The 20,841-nt window shown below is 39.2% G+C and overlaps 2 protein-coding genes across 2 annotated transcripts in view; both read right to left on the bottom strand.

The window, feature by feature from the left end:
* Nucleotides 1-8,329, bottom strand: part of ghra (growth hormone receptor a) — a 31,530-nt gene extending 23,201 nt beyond the window's left edge. Inside the window, exon 1 of the mRNA XM_080499129.1 lies at nt 8,086-8,329. The gene's annotated coding sequence lies outside the window, so the exon portion shown is untranslated. The remainder of the gene's footprint in view (nt 1-8,085) is intronic.
* An 8,555-nt stretch (nt 8,330-16,884) lies between these two features.
* fbxo4 (F-box protein 4) lies at nt 16,885-20,809 on the bottom strand. Its single transcript, XM_080498934.1, has 7 exons — nt 20,566-20,809; nt 18,896-19,167; nt 18,607-18,827; nt 18,245-18,320; nt 17,860-18,032; nt 17,548-17,765; nt 16,885-17,449 (listed from the first exon to the last, which is right to left on the bottom strand). The coding sequence occupies exons 1-7, from the start codon at nt 20,731-20,733 to the stop codon at nt 17,357-17,359; spliced, it is 1,221 nt and encodes a 406-aa protein (XP_080355060.1). The 5' UTR covers nt 20,734-20,809; the 3' UTR covers nt 16,885-17,356.
* Between the last annotated feature and the right edge of the window lie 32 nt (nt 20,810-20,841).

The following is a 20,841-nucleotide window of genomic DNA, read 5'->3' as shown; positions in this document are numbered from 1 at the left end:
TAAAGACAAAAAGTTCATAATTTAATTTACACAATGATAAACACATTTACCAAAACACTGTTCTGTTTTCTTTCAGCATCTTAGTAATCATGTTTCTAATGGTACATTGGATCTGTAACTGATGTAACATGTAGTTTTTAGTTTCAATCCTATTATTTACAATATAGAAAAAAAAAAGTTGCTTTCCATTACCACATTTTACTCAAAGCACCTTTTAAAACAGACATTACAGACATTATACAGAATTAAAAAAAGAGCTCACAGAGTCAAGGTTGCAATGTGATTACAGAGCGGGGGCATGTCGAGAACGGTATATTTTTCACCCTGGATTTGAACAGGGAGAAAAGTGGACGTTGTGGATGTCCGACTGGAACCGAGAGGCTGAGAGCTTCGTTCCCCATGGTGCTGGGGCAGACTGAGGGCACTGTGAGGTGGATGGAGGAGGAGGGTCTGAGGGATGGGAGGAGCTGATAATATCGAGATGGTCTGACAGATGAGACCTTCAATGCACAAAGAAGAGTTACGTAGTCTGTTTGATTTTAATCATAAATGCTGTAAGACTGAGGTGACGTGGTGGAATGAGGGTGTTATGATGATAATATGAGCAGCTCAATTTTGGGCCATTTTACATGTCTGGAGTTTTTTGTGACAAATATCAAATAGGAAAGATTTACAATCCATATATAGGAGATGATGGGGCTGTGAGAAATATAGAACATTAAAGTGGTTTGAGGGTAGGGGGAAGGACAAATAGAATTATTTATAGGGAAATACGCAGACCAGGTAATATGTTGTAATACACACTATAGTAATAAAGGTAATATAGTGATGTGGGAATTAAATAATGACCTATTGGGGACAACACCAAGACTGCTAATGTGATGGTGGGAGAAAAAGAGAAGTATTATAGTAATTCATATTTGGTTCCAATTAGGATGGATTCTGGTTTGTTACTGTTACGTTTTGGGTAGTTTGAGGTCTACAAGTATTTTATTTGAGACAGGCAGGTGTTGAGAGGAGAGACAGCAGAAAAGGCACATTTCTTTAATACCCTTATACAAAATGTCTTTTGCATGGTAAAGAAAAAAAATATTTTTCACATCGAGCAGTATCAAATAATATTAATAAGAGTGCTGATGAGCACTGCATGTGGTAACAGTAAATGTCAATGAATTAATATTGTAAACAATGTTTATTCACAGTTGTGTTGCACAAGGATGCCTGGTAAGTTTGACATTCACCCTCTGTTCTCTTTTTGGTTTCGACTCACTAAATAGAGAAATATGAGTGTGTGCCTAATTATCTGCATCTGGTGTCAGGCTGCCTGCACAAAGTAGATCTGCTCCTCTGCATCTGGAACCTGTATTGATGAGATTGAAGAGGGTGAACAAAAACTGTGTAGCTGCAGACCATAAAACAAAACTGTGCAATAAAAACCGCCAAGTGCTAAGGAAAAGAGTATAAAGTTAAGTTGAATTATATTTCACAGTTTCTCACCTTAAGTAACCTCCTGCAAACGGAACGTGTTCTTTTAATACACATCTTTACAAACCCAGCTTATTTTGCTGATTTTTAAACCAAATAATTTTGAACACAACGAGCGAGACGTTAAATGTTCAAAAACCTTTTTCTTGAAAGAAAAAGAAAATAAGTTAAAAAAAAAAACTTGTGGGTCAATAAGATTTTGTTGACGGACAAGTTCCCCCAGTTAAGGCCTCTAAATATAGGCCAAACTTCCAGTCCGCACCCTTGGCTATTTACAGCTGTGTCTCCACAAGTTCGCCGAGCAGGCAACAACCCTAAACGTGGAGGTTATGTTCCTGCCTGCATTTTCCCCAGTTCTAGTGTCGTCTGAGGACTGAGGCTCTCCAGCATGTTACAACACTGAGGATTTCTCCGGTCCTTCTTTTCTTAGTCTTGTGGTCTACAGGTTTTGAGGTTGAGTAAAACAATTTGAGGACATATCTATTTTCATGTTTACACTGAGAATTACTGAGCAACCAATGATGTGGGCACCTCAGCCACATTTTGAACAAGGTTGGATAACCTGAGATGCCAGATGGTTTGTTAAACAGAGCAAGCTGTAAAGTCGACTTTGGAAGCAGTTTAGAAAAACGCAGGCACGACACTTTCACGAACTTGGCAGGTGACTGAGTAACTTGTGTGTTTCACTGTATATCGTGGGGTAAACTCAACTGGTCTAATTACTGTAATTATCCACATGATGTGTTAGAAAACAACTGAACAGAAGAGTTTTCAGCTCAGAGAATAATTCTTGTCATCTTAATTGGGAAAATGTGTGCAAAAAGCATTTTAATTAGTAATGAGTAACTATTTGATCAGGGGATGGACTCCAATGTGATCACAGCTAAATCATGCCTGTACTACCTGATTGTTCAGCTTCTGTGGTCGAGCCAGGAGAATAACTTGAAGCCTGACAAGTTAATCTTATAAAACTCAGCCTCTTGAAAGGTAAAAGTTCAGACAGAGAACATCAAGAACTGATGACAGGTAAAAGGGCTGTGTGAAGCCATTAGCAGTCTCTGTGCCACAGTGCCAATTAAACATAGCCTACGCAGTTAACTTAAAAAAAAAAAAAAATCACAGAAAAGTGAGAACTGAAGCACCAGCATGTAAGTACATCAAAGAACACGTTTGCAAAATTTTGGTTTGTCTGTGAAACAAAACTCCCCGATGTAGTGAGCAACTGAAATTGTCCTTTAGTATAAGTGTGTGCGTGTGTGTGTGTGTGTGTGTGTGTGTGTGTGTGTGTGTGTGTGTGTGTGTGTGTGTGTGTGTGTGTGTGTGTGTGTGTGTGTGTGTGTGTGTGTGTGTGTGTGTGTGTGTGTGTGTGTGTGTGTGTGTGTGTATGAATTCCAACTGTCCAGGGGCCATACAAAGCCAAGTTATACAATACAAGAATTCATGGCAGAGAGCTGTCAAGCAGCAGGGTCATCTGGTCTCACTAAAATGCTGCTTGTACAATTTTCCACACTTGCTTTTCTCATCAAATCACCTCAGACTCCTTCCACTTTCTTCGCTGCCAGCAATCTTTACAACATCCATTAATTAAGAAATGTCTGTTCTGGTTATATCTCAAACATGTAGTACTTATTCAATGAGAAGATAAGTTCGTTACACCATTTTCCCACCGTCTTAGCTTATCTTTTGTAGTCTGATCAGTGAAGGAAAAGTATACGAGGTCCAAACAGCCAGTTAAGTCCACCATGTGGCCTCATGTTAATCCTAGCATTAGTCCCACCCATTTTTCATGTGAAAGCGTCTGTGAAAGCCCTGGCAAGGCGAACTCTTCATCTCCATCTCTTGCATGTCTGTCCCTTATTTCTTTTCCCTCTCTTGACCAATTACAGGACGTCTGAGTTGCAGGAAGAGCTTGTCTAAGCCAATTGGAAAAGAGGGAGGCTCAGCTTGAGCCTTCTGGGGTCCCTTGGTAAACATTTAGTCCAAGCTTGTGTGGTCAACCCTCCTCTCACTACCTCTGCCCTAAAACACCCCCCCCCCCCCCCCCACACACACTCACACACACACACACACACACACACACACACACACACACACACACACACACACACACACACACACACACACACACACACATCTTGAGTTGGCACCCCACTGCCAACACCATGCCTGTCCTGCGTTTCCTCAAACCTGTTTTATTCATCAGTGTTTGTTCAAAAACAGTTAAGAAGGGAGGAGGAGGAAGTTAGCAATCGATTGGTTGGCGGTGTGAGGGTGAAGCGAGAGGAAACAGAGTTTCGAGGTGAGAGGTCACTTCTGTTAGTAACTCTTGAGAGCAGAAAGAAAGGATGCATCCAAGCCGAGGTTTATTCAGTTGTGCAACATCCAAAATGACAGGACTGTGTGGCCTGCATTGATCAGACATTATACATACCTTCTCTTTGCACAATAAGTGGACACTGCTCAGTTAAACTAAACTATTAAGTCTACTTATTTACCTTGTTGTGGCTAGTACTCTCATATATGGAGGTCAGCTTATAGCTATAAATTACCAGTGAGTGTGAATGTGTCTTTGCATTATTCTCATTTATGCAGGTAGGAAGCATCTCAAAGCAACTGGACTTAATCTTATGTCTTGATTCAGTTTGCTATGAGGTGTCTGTGATTGTTTGTTTTTGTTTTGGATGGATGGATGTATGGATGGATACCAACATATCATACAATAAACAAATGTACAGTATGTCTGCTTTCTCATGAATAGAACAGAAACCATAATGTCGTCTGTAAGATCTCGGTTTTAGGAGGACAAATGTGTTAAACATTATGCCTTTATTAGTCATAGTCAACCATCAAATATGATTCAAATCATTTTTAGCGGACAAAGCCTATGCTGTTTACACTGGGACTTTTTCTATTTTTTCTATGCACTTTTTTTCTGCGTTTGTAAAGTTTTCCAGTAACTTCTGAGCTTATGGAGTAAAGCTGCAGCTATATGTAGTCTCATTCACATCTCGAGACCAACAGTAACATACAACCCCAAATAAAAACATGAGGGGGTTGAGTTGGCTTGCTTACTTCTTTCTTGCTATTAGTCATTCTTCATAGTCGTTAATTCCTTTCTTTCATCCCTTTCTTTAAATATATTGGAGTCTCAATCACAACAAATACCATGAAACTCAAAGCTTTTACTAAAATCCCAGCTCTTATGCTGCTCTGTATAAAGAAAGAAGAAAAATGGTATGAACCTATCCATCCCAATGTTGTCAACTTATTTGACGCACTAAATAAATTACTTCACAACACTATATAACTATATCTCTACTATTTCTCAAGGACAATGAGGTAAAAATGTACCCAAAGGCAATAAACTATAATCAAGGCGTTTAAACCTCAATGGATGTGAGTGTGACTCCTTAAAGCAGCTTTTATGGGTAAACTCGTCAAAAGGATACTTGAGCTGTTGCCTTATGGAAAGTGACACCAACCTGTCCGACTTAACACGAGCACTGAACATGTCGACAAGTTAAAGATTAAAAACTGTTACTATCAACCCATCATAAAAGAGTCCTGTAAAGAGGCCAATGTGTAGTAGGTCATTGGAGGTGACACATTAACAACAATGTACGAACCCTGTGAGACCTTAAAGAAAGACATCCATATATGTCATCATGGGAACCCGTTGTACCAGCTTGTAAAAACAAGAAGGAATGTCTTTGCAAAAATTAGGTTTGTCACAGTGAAACAAAACTCTGACATAGTGAGAAACTGAATTTTCCTTCAGTTTGAATGCCCTTTGTGCATAAATGCGTGTGTGTGTGTGTGTGTGTGTGTGTGTGTGTGTGTGTGTGTGTGTGTGTGTGTGTGTGTGTGTGTGTGTGTGTGTGTGTGTGTGTGTGCATGCGCGGGTGTGTTCTTTCGGTGGGGGCACAGTACACTTGAATTTAAACATGTGTGCATGTGTGTTTATGAGCGCTATCAGCCCTTCAGATATGGCTACTGGATGGCTCTAATGCCTCCTCTCTTATTTCAGCGAGTGTGGAAAACTCAGAGTCAGCACACTTGCATGAGAGCAGCCTGGAGCAGATCAGGTCACACATCTGCAAGCCCCACTTATACGTGCATGCATGGCAGTGTGTGTAAATCTAAAGAAGAGACAACTCGGTGTTTGCATGGGCGTGCTCACGTGTGTGTGTATATGCAGAAAATCTGTATTTATCAGAGCAGAATACTTCTCGCAAAAGACAGAGTCCAGCAGAGGCCAATAAACACATGTGTGACAGAGATCTAAAAAATCGATCTTTGTGGAAAATGTCTGCTTTGCAGAATTCCAAACTGTGTTTGTGCATGTACAGACATGCAAGGGTGCACAACCAATAGCTCTGAAGGAAAGGACCACAAAGCAAATGTTTTCACTTTTATAACATAGTAACAGTTGTTTTTCTTAACTACTTTTGTCAGAACCAGCTCTTCAAATAATCTGATCAAACAGAAGGAGCCATTTGATGTTCGGATTGTCAACATTTACTGTTTTGAGTAATATACATCCGGGTATTAGTTGTCTTTTATAGAGTAGTATTTCCCCGTGATGACAATGACATGGTGGCCACCGGAAGTCCAATCCAGCCAATGGTCATGACTAATAGCAATATGATTTAGATTCAGACTAGGAATAGATGGATATCATTCTCGTCTTATTTACCGAAAATATGCTGTTTCTCTCTGAAAGTCTGACATGCCACATGCTTCTAATCGTCTATGAAGACAAGCTGCACTTGTAAGTGTGTAAAATCCCAAAAATGTTCACAGAGTGTTGTTTAGTTATCAAAGTGTACCGAAAAATAAAGATGTACTTAATGGTATACGTTGAGTGCAGCACTAATGAGACAGAAACTGATGGAACTAATGTCTCTGAAAACTCCTCGCCTCATCCATTAAAATTTCTCTTCAGCTGCCTTGTCAGAGTAACTGTACAACTGTGGCCATTATATGTCGGTCATCACGTTTTCCTCTGGACTCGTTCTGAGCGACTGATTCAACAATAAATCTCATTAAACATAGCTGTTTTCAGATTAAATGTTGAACCGCGTAATTTTAAACAAAAGGGTGTTGATAATTTCCATAATTTCAGTAAGGTGAGAAGTTGCTGATGATTTCTATAATTCATTTGAAAGAGCCATCGCATACAGAAGACATTGAGAGAAACATTTCATATAGACAAAAGAGTGAGATAAGCAAGACCAAAGGGGGGAAAAACACTTTTTTTCCTGTAAAGTAAATGGCTACTTTGCAAAACAAACAAGCCACCAAACTCTAAAGATCAGAGCTGAAAAAAGGCCTTGGATTGTGTGCACCAGTGCTGTGTCCTCATGCAAGTCCTGCATGATTGCACTGAGTCATTTTTCAGGCTTTCTGCAGAGCTTCATGATGACACATTCATTTGAGTTGATACAGGAACACATTAAACACATGCAGGACTCTGTCCCTCCAGGATCTCTGCAGTGCATCACAACACTGTAGTCACTGTGCTCCCTAATTAACAGTAACACAGTTGAGGCAGTTAGTACAACCAGTTAGTACAAATTAAATGTTTACTTATAAAGAGCAAACAAACCGAGGAGGAAACCTGGAAGCTTTAAAATATCCCAAATGCTCAAAGAGTTAGCAGAATTTTGACTTTTTTTTTTTTTTTTAGTTTGTGCTGGCAGTAAACACTTTTCCATATTAGGAATGATTTACCTAACCTCGGTGGTATTTAAAATTGTATTCAGTCTATATTGGTCAACATTGGATAATCTATCTATCTATCTATCTATCTATCTATCTATCTATCAAATAAGACTATACTAGTAGTTTAATAGAACTGTGTAACTTTGAGCTGTATATACCTTTAAAGACAATAAATATCTACCTTAATATATGGGTTGTATATTCGGGCTTTATGTCGTGTTTGTTCAGTAATCTGAAGAAAGATTGGGAAGAAGTATTCGTTTTAAACAGCAACATGTGGCACCCAACTGTAAATATCCTTGACTTGTCTGAAACATTTACTATGGTTTGGCTGCTGCTTGACACAATAACGACCCGGAGACCCACATACATGTGTGGTTAACTGGAACAATCACTCAGTAGCAAGACTGTCATCATGAAGGAGTCGCCTTCACGATGACCTTCTTCAACAACGGAGCAGTTCCACCTCGTTTTAACCAGGTTGTAGTTTTCTGTCAGAGCTCGTCAGTATAACGTGCGTTAAATACCCGGGGAGACAACTTCTCGGGTGACTGCTGAGACTCCAAAGCCGTCAAATCCGACCCCGGCTGTCACTTCATCCCCTCCAGACCGTCCGACTTTGGTCGATCCAAGCCAAGTTGTAGAGAAATTTAAAGACTTAACCTCGCCTGCGCGTCTTTTTGAACAGTGTGTAAAGCACAAGTCCGATCGCATTAAATGTTTCAGACAAGTAATATTTGCAGAGTTGCCCGATGCGGAGGAGGGTGGGGGTTAGGAAAAAAGGGGGGAATTGTAGTTTCAAGATTCCGAGTCGTGCGTACAGATTTTGGACAAACACACAGCTGGAACTGCTCAAAAAGCATAAACGAAACTTACTTGTTACGCGTTTCGGATCTGGAAAGCTGCAATCAACGACCGTGGAGATCGACTTTTCAAAAGTTGGTCATCTGGTGGTCAACATCAACAGGCGGGGGTCCTGCTGGCTCTCTGCAGCCCGCTCCGAGCGAGTCTCCGGCCGAGACGATCCCCGCACCAACACTCGCGATCTGGTGCGTATTTTCCTCCTGCAGGTTTTCTTTCTTTATTTTTTTTTTTTAATGAATATCTCTTATTTGCAGCTCAGCTCATCATCTGGTCGACTTGGAGGGAAGATACACCCTTTACGCCGCAGAAACGGACAAAGTGTGTGTGTGCGTGTGTGAGAGAGTAAGCGTTCACATGGCGGAGAAGCGCCCTCATCCGCCAACTATCCACTCTGCTCAGGAGACCAAGGGGGACAGACACAGGAGAAAGAAACCCATCAGAGGGGCTGAGAGCTGCCACGATCTCTCACAACAGTTACTATTTACACCTTGCTGCAGCATACAAACTCTGGATTCCACTTTTTGTGTCTGGCAAAAGAGTCCAAGCCCTATATGCCATCGAAGCCCTCTCCCTCAAACTCACCAAATTTCACCTGGGCAAGTTGCCACTACATAAATTAATAGATAACCTTGTCATGTGTATACTATTAGTCGTGTATGCATACTCTCTGAATGTACGTTTCAGCAACTTAAACATCTTAAAGGAATTTAGACTTGGGTATGTAGATATGAGTGCATCATGGAATATTCTTCACTATACTTTGTGTTGTATTACTGTTTTTTAATCAACATATATATTTGTAATGATTTTAGACATTTTCCCGTACTATATTTACTTTCAGTTATAGATTAAACAAAAAGCAATCAACCAATCAATCACCCAATCAAACTTTATTACAATATATCAGTGCATATAAGCTTTTCCTTGCAATCATCTGTCACATTACTGGTTGCAGTCCACTTACTGTTGTAACCAGAGCTGGAAGTAATGAATTACATTACTGTAACGAAGCAGTCTTAGTATTTCTGTCAAATGAACTTGTAATTTCCTCATAATTGATTACAATGAACATCATATAATCTACTTTGCTGCTGCTGAAATCACGTTTGTTGAAAATTTGATTGCATGTCTAACCTATTGCGTTTTTGTAGTCAAAAAGTTAATTATTCTAATAGACAACTCCCAGTAATATACATAGACCATTGTCTGGGTGTACCTGGAAAAGAGGATTTAATCATAGATATTCAGTATACTTACAGAGAGGCTGAGCTGAATGCCTGCTATTGACCATGCAAAAGGAAGTGATTAAAAAGTAATTAATACTACAGTTGAAAAAACTGATTTATTTAAATTGAATTTTTAACAATCCTGATTATTATCTTAAGCCCGGTATCAGTATTAATAGCAAGTAGGTTAAAAACGTGCCACACTAAAATAAAGGATCACTTCATCTTGTGTTGTTTGAAATGTATCCTCGGTTGAATTAAGTTTTTATGGGTTGTCAAACAGGTTGAACATAGTGTAGGGAGGAGAAATAAAATAAATGCATCTTCAATATGTTTTTTTTTGTTTTTTTTTATCACTTGAAAGTGTCCAAAGCTTCCAGACCTCTCAAAAAACTCCACGTTTCACTATGTAAATGACTGAGATTGGATCCTTGCAGCGGGCTGTGGTGGCTGGGAGAACTGCAGCCTGCTCATGTGGAGAGTCCATTGGAGAAGTGACGTCATGAGAGGCTCGCCCAGAGGTTCATCTGTTGGGGGGGAGGGGTTGCAGGGGGGTGAGGTTGCCCCCCACCTCGCCCCCACAGCCCACAGTGCAGGAAGGGACGCTCCGCCTTGACACGTGAGCGCAAAACACATCCAGCCTGCCCAAAGCTGCACTTTTGTGCCGTATGTCAACTTTGAAGTTTTTGTTTTTCTTTTGTTTTGTTTTTCTTTTGCAGGATTTAACTTCTAATCGATGTACATCAAGAGCATCCATCACCGCAGACAAAATCAATGTCCTTATTAAAGCGTGAGGCAGCTGCAGTAATACTTTCTTTGCAAACCCTCTAATTACAAGGACCAATTTTTGCACACCTGCAAATTATGATGTTAAGCGAGGTCAACACCCCATATCTGGGTTTGCATTCATGCCACTTTCCAGTAAATTTAATACATTTTGAGCCACAAAATGTATTTAAACTGGAAATTGAAGATATTACAGCTTTTAAATTTTAATAGCCTACAATGATTTTATAATATAAAAAGTTGCTTTTCTTTTTGTATAAGAAACAACAAATCAAAGACTCATAGGCAAATGGGTAGAACAAAAGAACAAATAAAACACAAAACAAAGATGTATAACCTCGTACCAACAGGTACATTAACTTATGGGGAGACCTTCGAGCATTTTGAGTTTTAGATTACATTGTTACATTGTTTCAAAGACCTGGAAGCCCATTCCACTTCTTTTTTCTTTTTTTTTTACCTTTTTTTTCTTTCAAAGAAATAACACATTTAGCATTTTTAAAACATGTATTTAATTTTTAAATTATTTTAATATAACTTGGTAATTTCTCCTCACACATGTCCGCATAAACCAGAAATGATGGCAATGAATAATTATTATTCTGTTCATATTGAATGATACTTTATCTTCCATAAACATGTTTTTAGTTGAAACTAACATTTATCATATGAAGCAAAAGACACCATGCAGGCCACAATGTGACACATATTTTAGTTTATTTCGGTATAATTTAAACATCATACCTGACACCATGAACTGCAAGTTAAGATGCCTGTTAAAAATGAAAATCAAATGAAAATTTCTTGAAAAAAAAAGATCTTAAAAAAATGGTGATGTACATGTCACTTTTTGAAAGCTGATGGAAGCCACATTAGAAGGGTTAAAGAACCACATGTGGCTCCAGATTGTATGTGACAACCCCCTGCTCTCGGACCTGGTACAGGAATCAGTACAAAAACCAAAAGAAACAGTTATAACTTTAGTGTCGTTTGTAGTATTTAACACGCTGTGCTATAAACAGGCAAACGCAGACGAATGCCCTGATAAAGGTGTTGACGGAGGATGTGTCTGTACTCCCCCGGTCCCACGTCTTTTTCTTCCTGCTAATGCATCGATGCCCTGTTGACATGATTTGTGACGCTATGGCAAAGAAATGGAATTGGCCCGTCTGTATTGAGCTGAGCCGTCCTTGTATTTTTATATCCTCGTCCCCCTCTGGTTTACAAGGTCCACAAGTTATGGCTTGGCTTTTTCCAGCTACTTCCAGTGCACTGCACATAAAAACACTTGATGAGACACTGGCGCTCCTCTCATACAAAATAAACAATACAAATGATGACTTATGACCAATGCAGACGAATAAAGTGGAATGGAAATATATTTAACAAGGCTCACAGGTACTTTATACTATTGATCAGTTTGCTCTGTTAAAATAACTTTGTTTACTCTTTTCATGTTCTTTTCATTTGAATCTATTTCTAAGGTTTTCTGAAGCACTTTGAACTGCCTTGTGTCTTAATGTTGCGATATAAATAAATCTGTATTGCCTGAAGCCATATGTAAAATTGTCTAATACTAAGGTTTGTTTTGCTTACCTGTGACTTTAATTAGCAAGCAGAGAGAAAAAATATTGGCAAACAGTTTGGATGTAATAAATGACCTGCATGCCCTTGTATTGGTGTGTTGTTTACAGAGGACCCTGATTGGAGCAGTGTGGGGGCGTGCAGTAAATTACTTCCTTTGTCCTGAAATCATAAGGACTTCTGTACCACCAAGTGTAACAGCAGAACAATTCATCTGACCCACATAACAAATGCCTCTGGAAATGTACAACACATGCAGCTTTCAAGTGAACATCTTAAATGCACTGGAGCAAATGTAATTATAATGTTTTTAATTGATTTTACTGATGTGACCCACTCAATGCCGAATTGGGCTGCATGAGGCCCATTGGACTAACAGGAGTATCATATCCATGGTTGATGAGCTGTATGGTGAATACTTTAACAGCCACTTGCAAATGAAATACTGTTTTTCTTCATGACTTTCACAGCATCCTAACGCAGTCTTGGAAGTCACTCTAATGACCATGAAATTAAGTGGAACTGGATGAATTCATTAGGGTATCCAATTAGTTGTACGTTTCCAAGTGAAAAGTCTTATTACATAGTAAGAATTAATTGATCCTTACCCTTAATGCTTCAGGTTAAGCTTGGGGGCACAAATAAATACTTTAGTTTGCTCAGATAGATTTTTTTTATTTTAGGTTAAAGTCAATACGTTTTGTGCATTTGTACAGCCAGAAGACACAGAGAGCTAATCCAGCTAATTCATAAGCAAACAATAAGGTACTAAGCTACTTTTACCATATTTGGAGACAACAAGTGTAACAATTTTATTTGCTTAATCTACAATGAAGTATACAATTCTTATTGAATGTAAGCATAACGTGCACAGTCAACTAATCTATCCAATGTTACTGATTGAGGAGTGTCAACCGGGGCACAGGGCCTCTAGGCACATACAAATGGCTTTGTCCAAACCAGTAACTCATGTGTTACTCCTTAATCAATATACATTGTGGACCATTTTGCTTTCTCAGCAAAAAAAAAAAAAAAAAAAAGTCATTAAAGAAAAAAAATGGATGCTTTCCTCAGCACTGTTTTTCTTGATGCTATTATAGACTATTGTCATTGCTTCTTTGTCTCTTGAAGGTCTCTTGTTATTTTCTGCTCAGTTGATAGTGGGATAGTGATGTGCGGGTTTGTAATTATATGCTGGGCTTGTTATTTCTTCATGCATGCGAGATACCCTAAGTGCTGTATAAAGTGGTCAGAAAAATGCTCACCATGTTGTGCCATTTATTCAAAAATATATGAAATGCTGCATTTTGGACACAGCCATGTAAATGCTAATGCAAAACACAAATCTTCTTTTCAGTGTGTGAGACATCCAAACCTCACTACTTTCATTAAAAGGAGTCTTCAGAGAAAAACAGGCTGAATCAGACTGATGATGTGTACATGTTGCTTGCTTCAGGATGTGGAATTGCACATTCAGCTTTATTATCTTTAGCTGTTGAATTTGTGTCTGAATTATTTTATTATTTTCTTCAATATTATGTTGATAATAATGCTTTAATGCAAATAAACTGAAGATGATTTCATCGGAGACATTTTGATTTTGCTGGACGATAACACATAATATAAATTGATCCTTTGTCATTTGTTCTACCCTTTGTTGTGTTGTCAATACTTGGATTACAACACCAACAACGCTGTATGATGTGTTATAGCTCATCCCATGAGGGGCCATTTCAGCTGTAGCTTATGTTTGACCATCCCACGAGGCGTTTCAAGTTCCCCCCAGCTGATGCTACGTTTGATGATTGTCTCATGGTTTGATTTTGCAGTTTCACCTGCACCTAACTGAGCTGCTCCAGGCAACATAAGTCACAACCGTATTCTTGTAATTGGTTTTTGTGCACTCGCATGCTTTACAATAGCCTTGTACTTTGTATTTGGCTGTCTGATTTTATTTGACACATAATGTAAGAGTGCCCTTTGTGTCATCCCCCTCAAGTCACTTGTAATGGGTTTAGTGCAGTTTCACATCGAAGTGTGACCATCTACAATTATGTCAGTGCCTTGCTGCCTATTGGATTAGGATAAAAGAGAAGAGCTGGCTACAGGGAGGACACTTCAACATGTGCCTACACATACACACACACACACACACACACACACACACACACACACACACACACACACACACACACACACACACACATTCACACACACACACACATGCGCGCACATGCACAGAGAGAAAAAAAACAACAACAGCAAATGTGAGGACAGATCACCGTGCTCCTGGTTAATATAGACCTGCTGATAAACTCAAAGTGACTCACAAATAATTCACTATTCATTCAGTACTCCAATGACCTTAACCTGCCATATACATAACAGCAAGAGGTAGGTCTGATGGATGCAGTGAAGAGGGGAGGAAATTGAACTGAATTGGTAAGATTGCATGGGATGAGTGAGTATCAGCATGAAAGCCCCACCATGTGCAAAACAACACAATTAAGAGGGACGCTTAGCTTAATCAGCCAATGCATCATGCAAATTATGTTTTTTTTTTCCTAGATCTGCCTTAATCTTGGCTGTTGCCATAGAATACAAATGAGTAACTTATCTTAAATGAAAAGAGGAAAGCGTGAAGCAGAAATATGGTTGTATATGTGAAAAGAGAACAAGTAGAAGATAAAAAAGGACATATTTCATTCAGTTACAGGGTTTATACAGTCTATTTCATCATATTAACAGGCAGCTATATCGTTTTTTTCCACAGTGCATCTATTTGTTTTATGCTAATTGTTCTATCTCATGTTTTAAGTTCAAAGTTCATTGATGCCTGATCTCTGGCTCCAGTAAGATTATTATATTTAAAGTGACTTCATATTCACTTCTTCACCACCGAACGAGCTAGACTTGAAAAAACCTGAGGCAAGTTATAACAATAAGAACAACAAATTAATATTATGTGGCTTTTTGTGCATCAAGCCAATCTCTGACGTTGTTACAGCTGCTTTTTTTCACATGACAATTTAAATGTATCCTAATAGTTGTTTTTCTCTAACATACACTGCCACTGTTTAGTATCAGAACTTGCTGAAATCCAATTTTTGACATTTGACTCCACATTCTGACACATCTGACCTTCTCTTTGCTGTTATGTACACAGTATTTTTAAAATATTTGTCCCAGTGGTTCTATATACAACTTATTAGCTGCATGGTATGCTTCAGCTATTCTCAAAATGTTACAGACCACATGTGTCTGTAAGCTGTCAGTAAATAGCTTCTCCTGCATGACAGAAAATCTCAGCAGGGCCCCTTCTGGGACAATAAGCAGCTGGAGGTCTGGTATTCATTCACCCTTTGAAAAACACGACATGAGACCCTCCCCCACCAAGCCCCCATCCACCATTACGAAGGGATGTGTGCTAATGTTTCACAGTCTGCAGTCTAAATAAACAAACCTTGAAAATCCTGCTATCCAGACAAGTTCCAACAGTGAATGCAACACACCCTGACTGCAAAGTGCAAACTCAAACTAACTCCCACAATGCACTTTTCTTTGCTCATCTTGCATCCCCATAGAATTAGTTTATCAACTCTGCTCATTCATGTTTTTATACGTTCAGATGAGCCACAAAACTCCATGTTCATGCATACAGGCAGCACCACTCAGCAGTTTTCTACCTCCATTGGCTACATTAGGATCACAGAGTAATAACAGAGGATTACACACTCTTGTTCCCTGCATACCTGCCCTGACAACAAGTTCTCATGGTTTATGTGGTTTTCCTGATGTGGTGCATCTTACTTGTTGGACAGTTTGTGTAAGCAGCATGGTTTCTCACTCTCTCTCTCTCTCTCTCTCTATCTCACATACACACACACACACGCACGCACGCACGCACGCACGCACGCACGCACGCACGCACGCACGCACGACACACACACACACACACACACACACACACACACACACACACACACACACACACACACACACACACACACACACACTTCCATCGTTTTGCTAAAAATAAATTCCAAAAAAAAATAGAGCCACTCTCCCCTCCACCAGCATTCTGCTCGGCTTAATGCATCCAAATTGCAGTAATCATCGTCTTATTCTAAAACTGTACGTGTATGAAAATGACAGTTGCGACTTCAGAACATTTTGATGGTCCGGGTAGATATACTTTTATCAATGATTTGTGGTTTCCAAGGGGACAGGAACAAAAGAGCCTCAGTGAAACACATTATCTTGTCATGCCTTACATGCTGCAAAAGTTATTCCATTGTTGCCAGCAGAGCATGTGAACATTGCCAGCCAGGATGCTTAATATGAAGCAGGTGGTCATTTTCAGAGGACACAGAACTGAAACGCATAAAAGATTAAATGATATAACTGCTGCAATTGTGTTGGCATTGTATTGCTGCAGTTTTAGGAGGCAGACATGCGTGTCATTTTGAACCAGCAATGGTGAAACAGAGCATACCAAGATTTGAATTTCAAAATGTTGTTTTTTGCTATATGTATTTTATGTTAAACTGATGGGAAGTAAATCTGATTTTGGGGTATTGTGGATGCAATCTCTGTAGGATCAATCAGCATTATGTTTTATTGCTGGGCTTTCACATATTGCAGGTGTGGGCAAATTATGAGGGCAAATTTAATATACAGTGATTCTGTAAGCATGTTTATATTCAGCAAATTACGAGCAAACAAACACAATCATTAAAATTCAAAGAAAACAAGTTAGAAAAGGCATCTTCTTGGGAGCCAAGCACCATGCTCCTTCATGCTTGCTGACATATAGACGTCTATTTTTATGTCACACTGATTTTTACGTGCGTTTTGCTGCTGTGCATGTCTCCTTAACTACGCCTTGGGGATACATAAAGTTTTTTATGAGTCTGACTCTGTTTCGACTTCACATTGTAGAGTTGACCTCAGAGGGGGAAAAAATGGACTGAACACACATCTCTCACATTTTAGAAATTATATGTATCAAAAAAATCATAATTGAAAGTTCACCCGTTCATTTATTTCAATATGCTCCAAACGTACAGAAAGCATGTGCAATGCTAAAATCCCTTAAAAGTCATTGTAAATGTCAGGGAAGTGTTCCACTAGCATGTATAGCTAGTATTCCATATATGAAAAGATAAATAAATTAAACAGCAAGTGATATAAAAATAAACTAACTCCATTGAAGCCCAAAATCTACAAAAAAAACATTCACCAAAGAAGTCAAAATGCTCCTGGCTTTTGACAATTTTTTAAACAATTAACAGAGTGAATATTACTGTTATGAATAATATGAAGAAGAATGTGCATTTATGAATGTTTTATTTGGTTACATTTTTATTGCTTTAATCATTTTTCAGAGTTTGCTTCATGAAGCACCCATGTGTTTGTAGAACTCTTTGAGCTACGATATGTCCTTCATTTGGCTATTTCTGTAAACAACTTCATTTTTGATCTTTCAGATGCATTCTTGTTATCAAGTGACCTCTTCTGCTCATCCAGGTCATTAAATCCAAAGTGCAGCATTCCTATCTGAAGACCTTTGCTGCACACTTGGTGTATGTTAAGGTAGGAAATACTCTAGTGCATACTGGTGTGAAGATGACATTACACTGAGGTCTGTGGCTTTAATCCATCTGGCAGCAGAAGGAGTTAATGAACTAGCTACCATAAAGCTTCACTCCGGAACATTTCAGCAACCAGGAAATACCGTCCAGGAGGCCTGACAGGGACTCTGCCACTGTATCTTGCACCTAGAAAAAGAAAAACCATACGTTGGGAAAACCACCCAAAATAACACCGGATACATTGGGTTTCAACTTTTTCACATGCGCAAATATTAAGCAGTTACCATCCAGCAGTTACTGATCTTCGGTAGGCCGAGTCTCTTAGCCATGTCTACGCAGGGAGTTCGACACCGGGTCCCGCCTTCGTCTGCTCTGTTTTGCTGGCTGATTGTTTGCGGCTGTTCTCTGGACACACAGGAGAGCACAAGCAGGGGTTTGGGTGTGGAGCCACCAGCACAGTTCAGCACAGCGTGAATCTGGGCTTCCTCACACTCTCCGTCACCTGTTGAAGACATGCAAATGATCAGTGAAAAACATTGCAAACACTCGAAGCATCAGAGGAGGGCCAGCAAAGAAAACACAAAGGGTTAGCTCACCTTTACCGGACTCTGCATTGGCCACATAAATGAAACCGTCCACCACCTGGCACACTTGTTGGACCTGAGGAGCAGGGCTGTACACTGGGCAGCCAGATTCATCAGTTCTTTCAATAGTGAAAAGTTTGTTATTGACGCTTACTTGCTGCTCTCTGGCCCTCTCTCTCTCCGCCCTGCACACAGATACACAGTTTGGATCAAATAATATGGAAAATCAGCAAAAAAAAAAAAAAAAAATCATCACTAGAAGGTTCACATTGACAGTTTGAGTCTGGTTGTGAAAACCTTTTCACATTTTGCCCCTGTGCATTTGGGAGCATTTTACAGGGAGATAGTGGTACAGAAGATGGATGAACCATTTAAAGTCATTCAGTAAGTTCATTACCTGTTGGTTGAATAAAGAGTCAGGATGTTGAATTTGTGTTGGTTGTTGAACATGTAACTGATTCCTGAGCCAATACCTACAATGAATACAAGGTTAGCGATGGACGAGCAACAGTCAACAGTAACATGTGAGATACTGGGCTGACACTGCCACCTAGTGGAAGACAAATAACCCAACACGTCTATTAGTGTGCATACATGTAATATTTACATGGGTACCAGAAACAATTATCATATAAAATTATCAAATTCAAGTTGTTGAACTTCAATATTCCGACTTGAATTGAGGCTTTGTTTTACAACGTCATTAACCAAGAGATTTGTTTCCCGCTTCATGAACACTCAACACCATTGACATCTCACCATTTATTTGTCTGTGTGGAGTTCCCAACACAGGAAGCATATCTGGCGCGTGCATCAGCCTTGTGACAAAAGAGACATCTAGTTGCTCCATGCCAGGGCCAAACATGGCAAATCGTGGTTCAGCCGAGGGCACCAGTGACTGAAGGAATGAGGTCACAACTTCATATGCCGGCCGTGAAGGAAGCCATTGTTGTCTGCAGGATGGGCAACCTTTCAGATATCTGTAGAAAAAAAAAGTGGTCAAAACTCAAGCTGATGCTGCTGAAGAATGAAAGTAAAGGATACCCACTCTGACATGAAGTCAAACCTAAGGTCCATCCTTCCATTGTCTCCCTCCATATCATCAGGGCTCTCATCGTCACTGCTTAGTGGGGTATCCAGCATCTCCAGACGAGGCATGGTCACATTATCGATGGAGGGCCAGTACGGCATGTCCCGCAACAGAAAGTACCTCCACAGTAATGGATCCCGGACCATGGCCCTCCAGTAGTGGCTGGTGGCTCCCAGGCGGCAGATATCCGCAGGAGACAGAAAGGTCATGATAAGAAACTGCAGGTCCACCTTCAGGAAAGATGATACACTTTTTGAGAACAACTGAAATGAAGAAATCTGTAGTTGGTAGACTATTTTGTCTTTCTACAGAGCCAGCATACTCAGCGCTCAGCTGGGTCATCCAACAAATGCATCTTGAATGTACCACAATTTAAATAGGAAATCAAATTCTGTTCTTACTGTATGAGATGTATTGCTGAGAAGCATTATTTCAATGTAAAAAAAAAATTAACAAAACACAAATCTCCTGGCCGTCACTGCTTAGTTGATATATAGTTTTAGATGAATATTTCTTCTCTTATCTTGTGCTCACAAAATTCTAGTTATGAGGTAATTCCAAGTAAGTACACTCCCACATTCTAGTATGGAAAAAAATCTGTATTGGTAAATTAATTCTTGTGACGTCTACAAGGCCAGAGTAAAGAAACATGATGCAGAGGACTGAAACAGATACTGGACAGTTTTTTTTCTACTGATTGAACAGGCATGTTATTACCAGGAATAAATTGACTAGTTTATTACAAACACTCAGGTTACTGTAAATACATATTTTGGGTACTTGAATATCTTAGTCATGCAACTTTACTGCTACTCACTGTAAATGCAATTCAATGTAAGTAATATATCTCACTCTTCTAAAAATCAAAGCTACTGATTAAAAGTCAAAGCTTTAACATTTCATCCTTTTGATCTGCATCTTTCAGGCAAATAAATTCCCTGCATTATAGCTGCAATTGTTTACAGATAATTGACTTCATTTTGTACAAGAAACCTATGTTGAACCTACATGTTTTCTATCTGTAAATGTGTTTAAAAAGTAAATCAAACCATGATTCATTATTGATGGGAGTGCTTTATGACAACATGTTATATTTTTAACATTATCATGCAAGAATGTAAAATATAATTGGTATTCCATTGCTACTAGTTTATTACTGTCCAGTTCTAGCTGCTGCAACAATTCAAATTTCTTCATAGCGAGACAAATAAAGGATTATCTTGTACATTCATGCGAGTAATTTAACAACACTCCTTAAAACTTAGTACAATCAAAGCAATGTAAACAGTAGTTTTACTTAGGTTCACATGTACATATCTGACTTTGCTCAGTTTGTTTCTGTCACTTCGCTTCTCCATGTCTGTCAAGCTGTATATTTAAAGTAACTTTTCTCCTGAACCTCAGACTATCGTTTTCCTTTTGGTATGGGTGGGATTGAAATTAGGAATTTACGTCAAATACATATATTTTTTTATTTCATTTGTTCTCTTTAACGCACCTTGTATATTTTAAGCGCACAACTTGGATTCTATTTTGTTGTTTGTGGCTACTTTCAATAGTTGACGTATAAATTGATTATACTTTTTTTTAATCAATAGTTACGTTAAACGTCCTATTTGAGATCTCACCGGTAAAAAGTCCAAAAGTCCTATTTGTTGTTGTTGTTGTTGTTGTTGCTCTGGGTCTTCAGTGGGTTCCCGGTCATCTGGAACAGCTTTATCTGGAAAATATCGGTCTTTGAACCGCCTCAAACTTCGGATCACCACAGACTCAAGCTGATGGATTTTTGCTGCCATTACTCCACATACGTGTAAAGTAGCCGAACAAGAAATGAAGTGTTCCCTAAATGAAATCACCACAGACACCTCGACATGTCCGTGTCTCACTTCCTCATCAGTGGCGCA

Source organism: Blennius ocellaris, assembly GCF_963422515.1.
Source record: "Blennius ocellaris genome assembly, chromosome: 7".
Lineage (NCBI taxonomy): Eukaryota > Metazoa > Chordata > Actinopteri > Blenniiformes > Blenniidae > Blennius > Blennius ocellaris.
The sequence above is the reverse complement of the archived record's forward strand: the minus strand, read 5'-3'. Positions and strand labels throughout refer to the sequence as shown.

Excerpts from the sequence above, each read along its gene's own strand:
- fbxo4 (XM_080498934.1), bottom strand. The coding sequence starts at position 20,733 with ATGGCAGCAAAAATCCATCAGCTTGAGTCTGTGGTGATCCGAAGTTTG. Across the intron at positions 19,168-20,565 it reads GACTTTTGGACTTTTTACCG|GTGGACCTGCAGTTTCTTAT; the intron begins GTGAGATCTCAA and ends TCTTTCCTGAAG. Across the intron at positions 18,033-18,244 it reads ACTCTTTATTCAACCAACAG|GGCGGAGAGAGAGAGGGCCA; the intron begins GTAATGAACTTA and ends ATCTGTGTGCAG.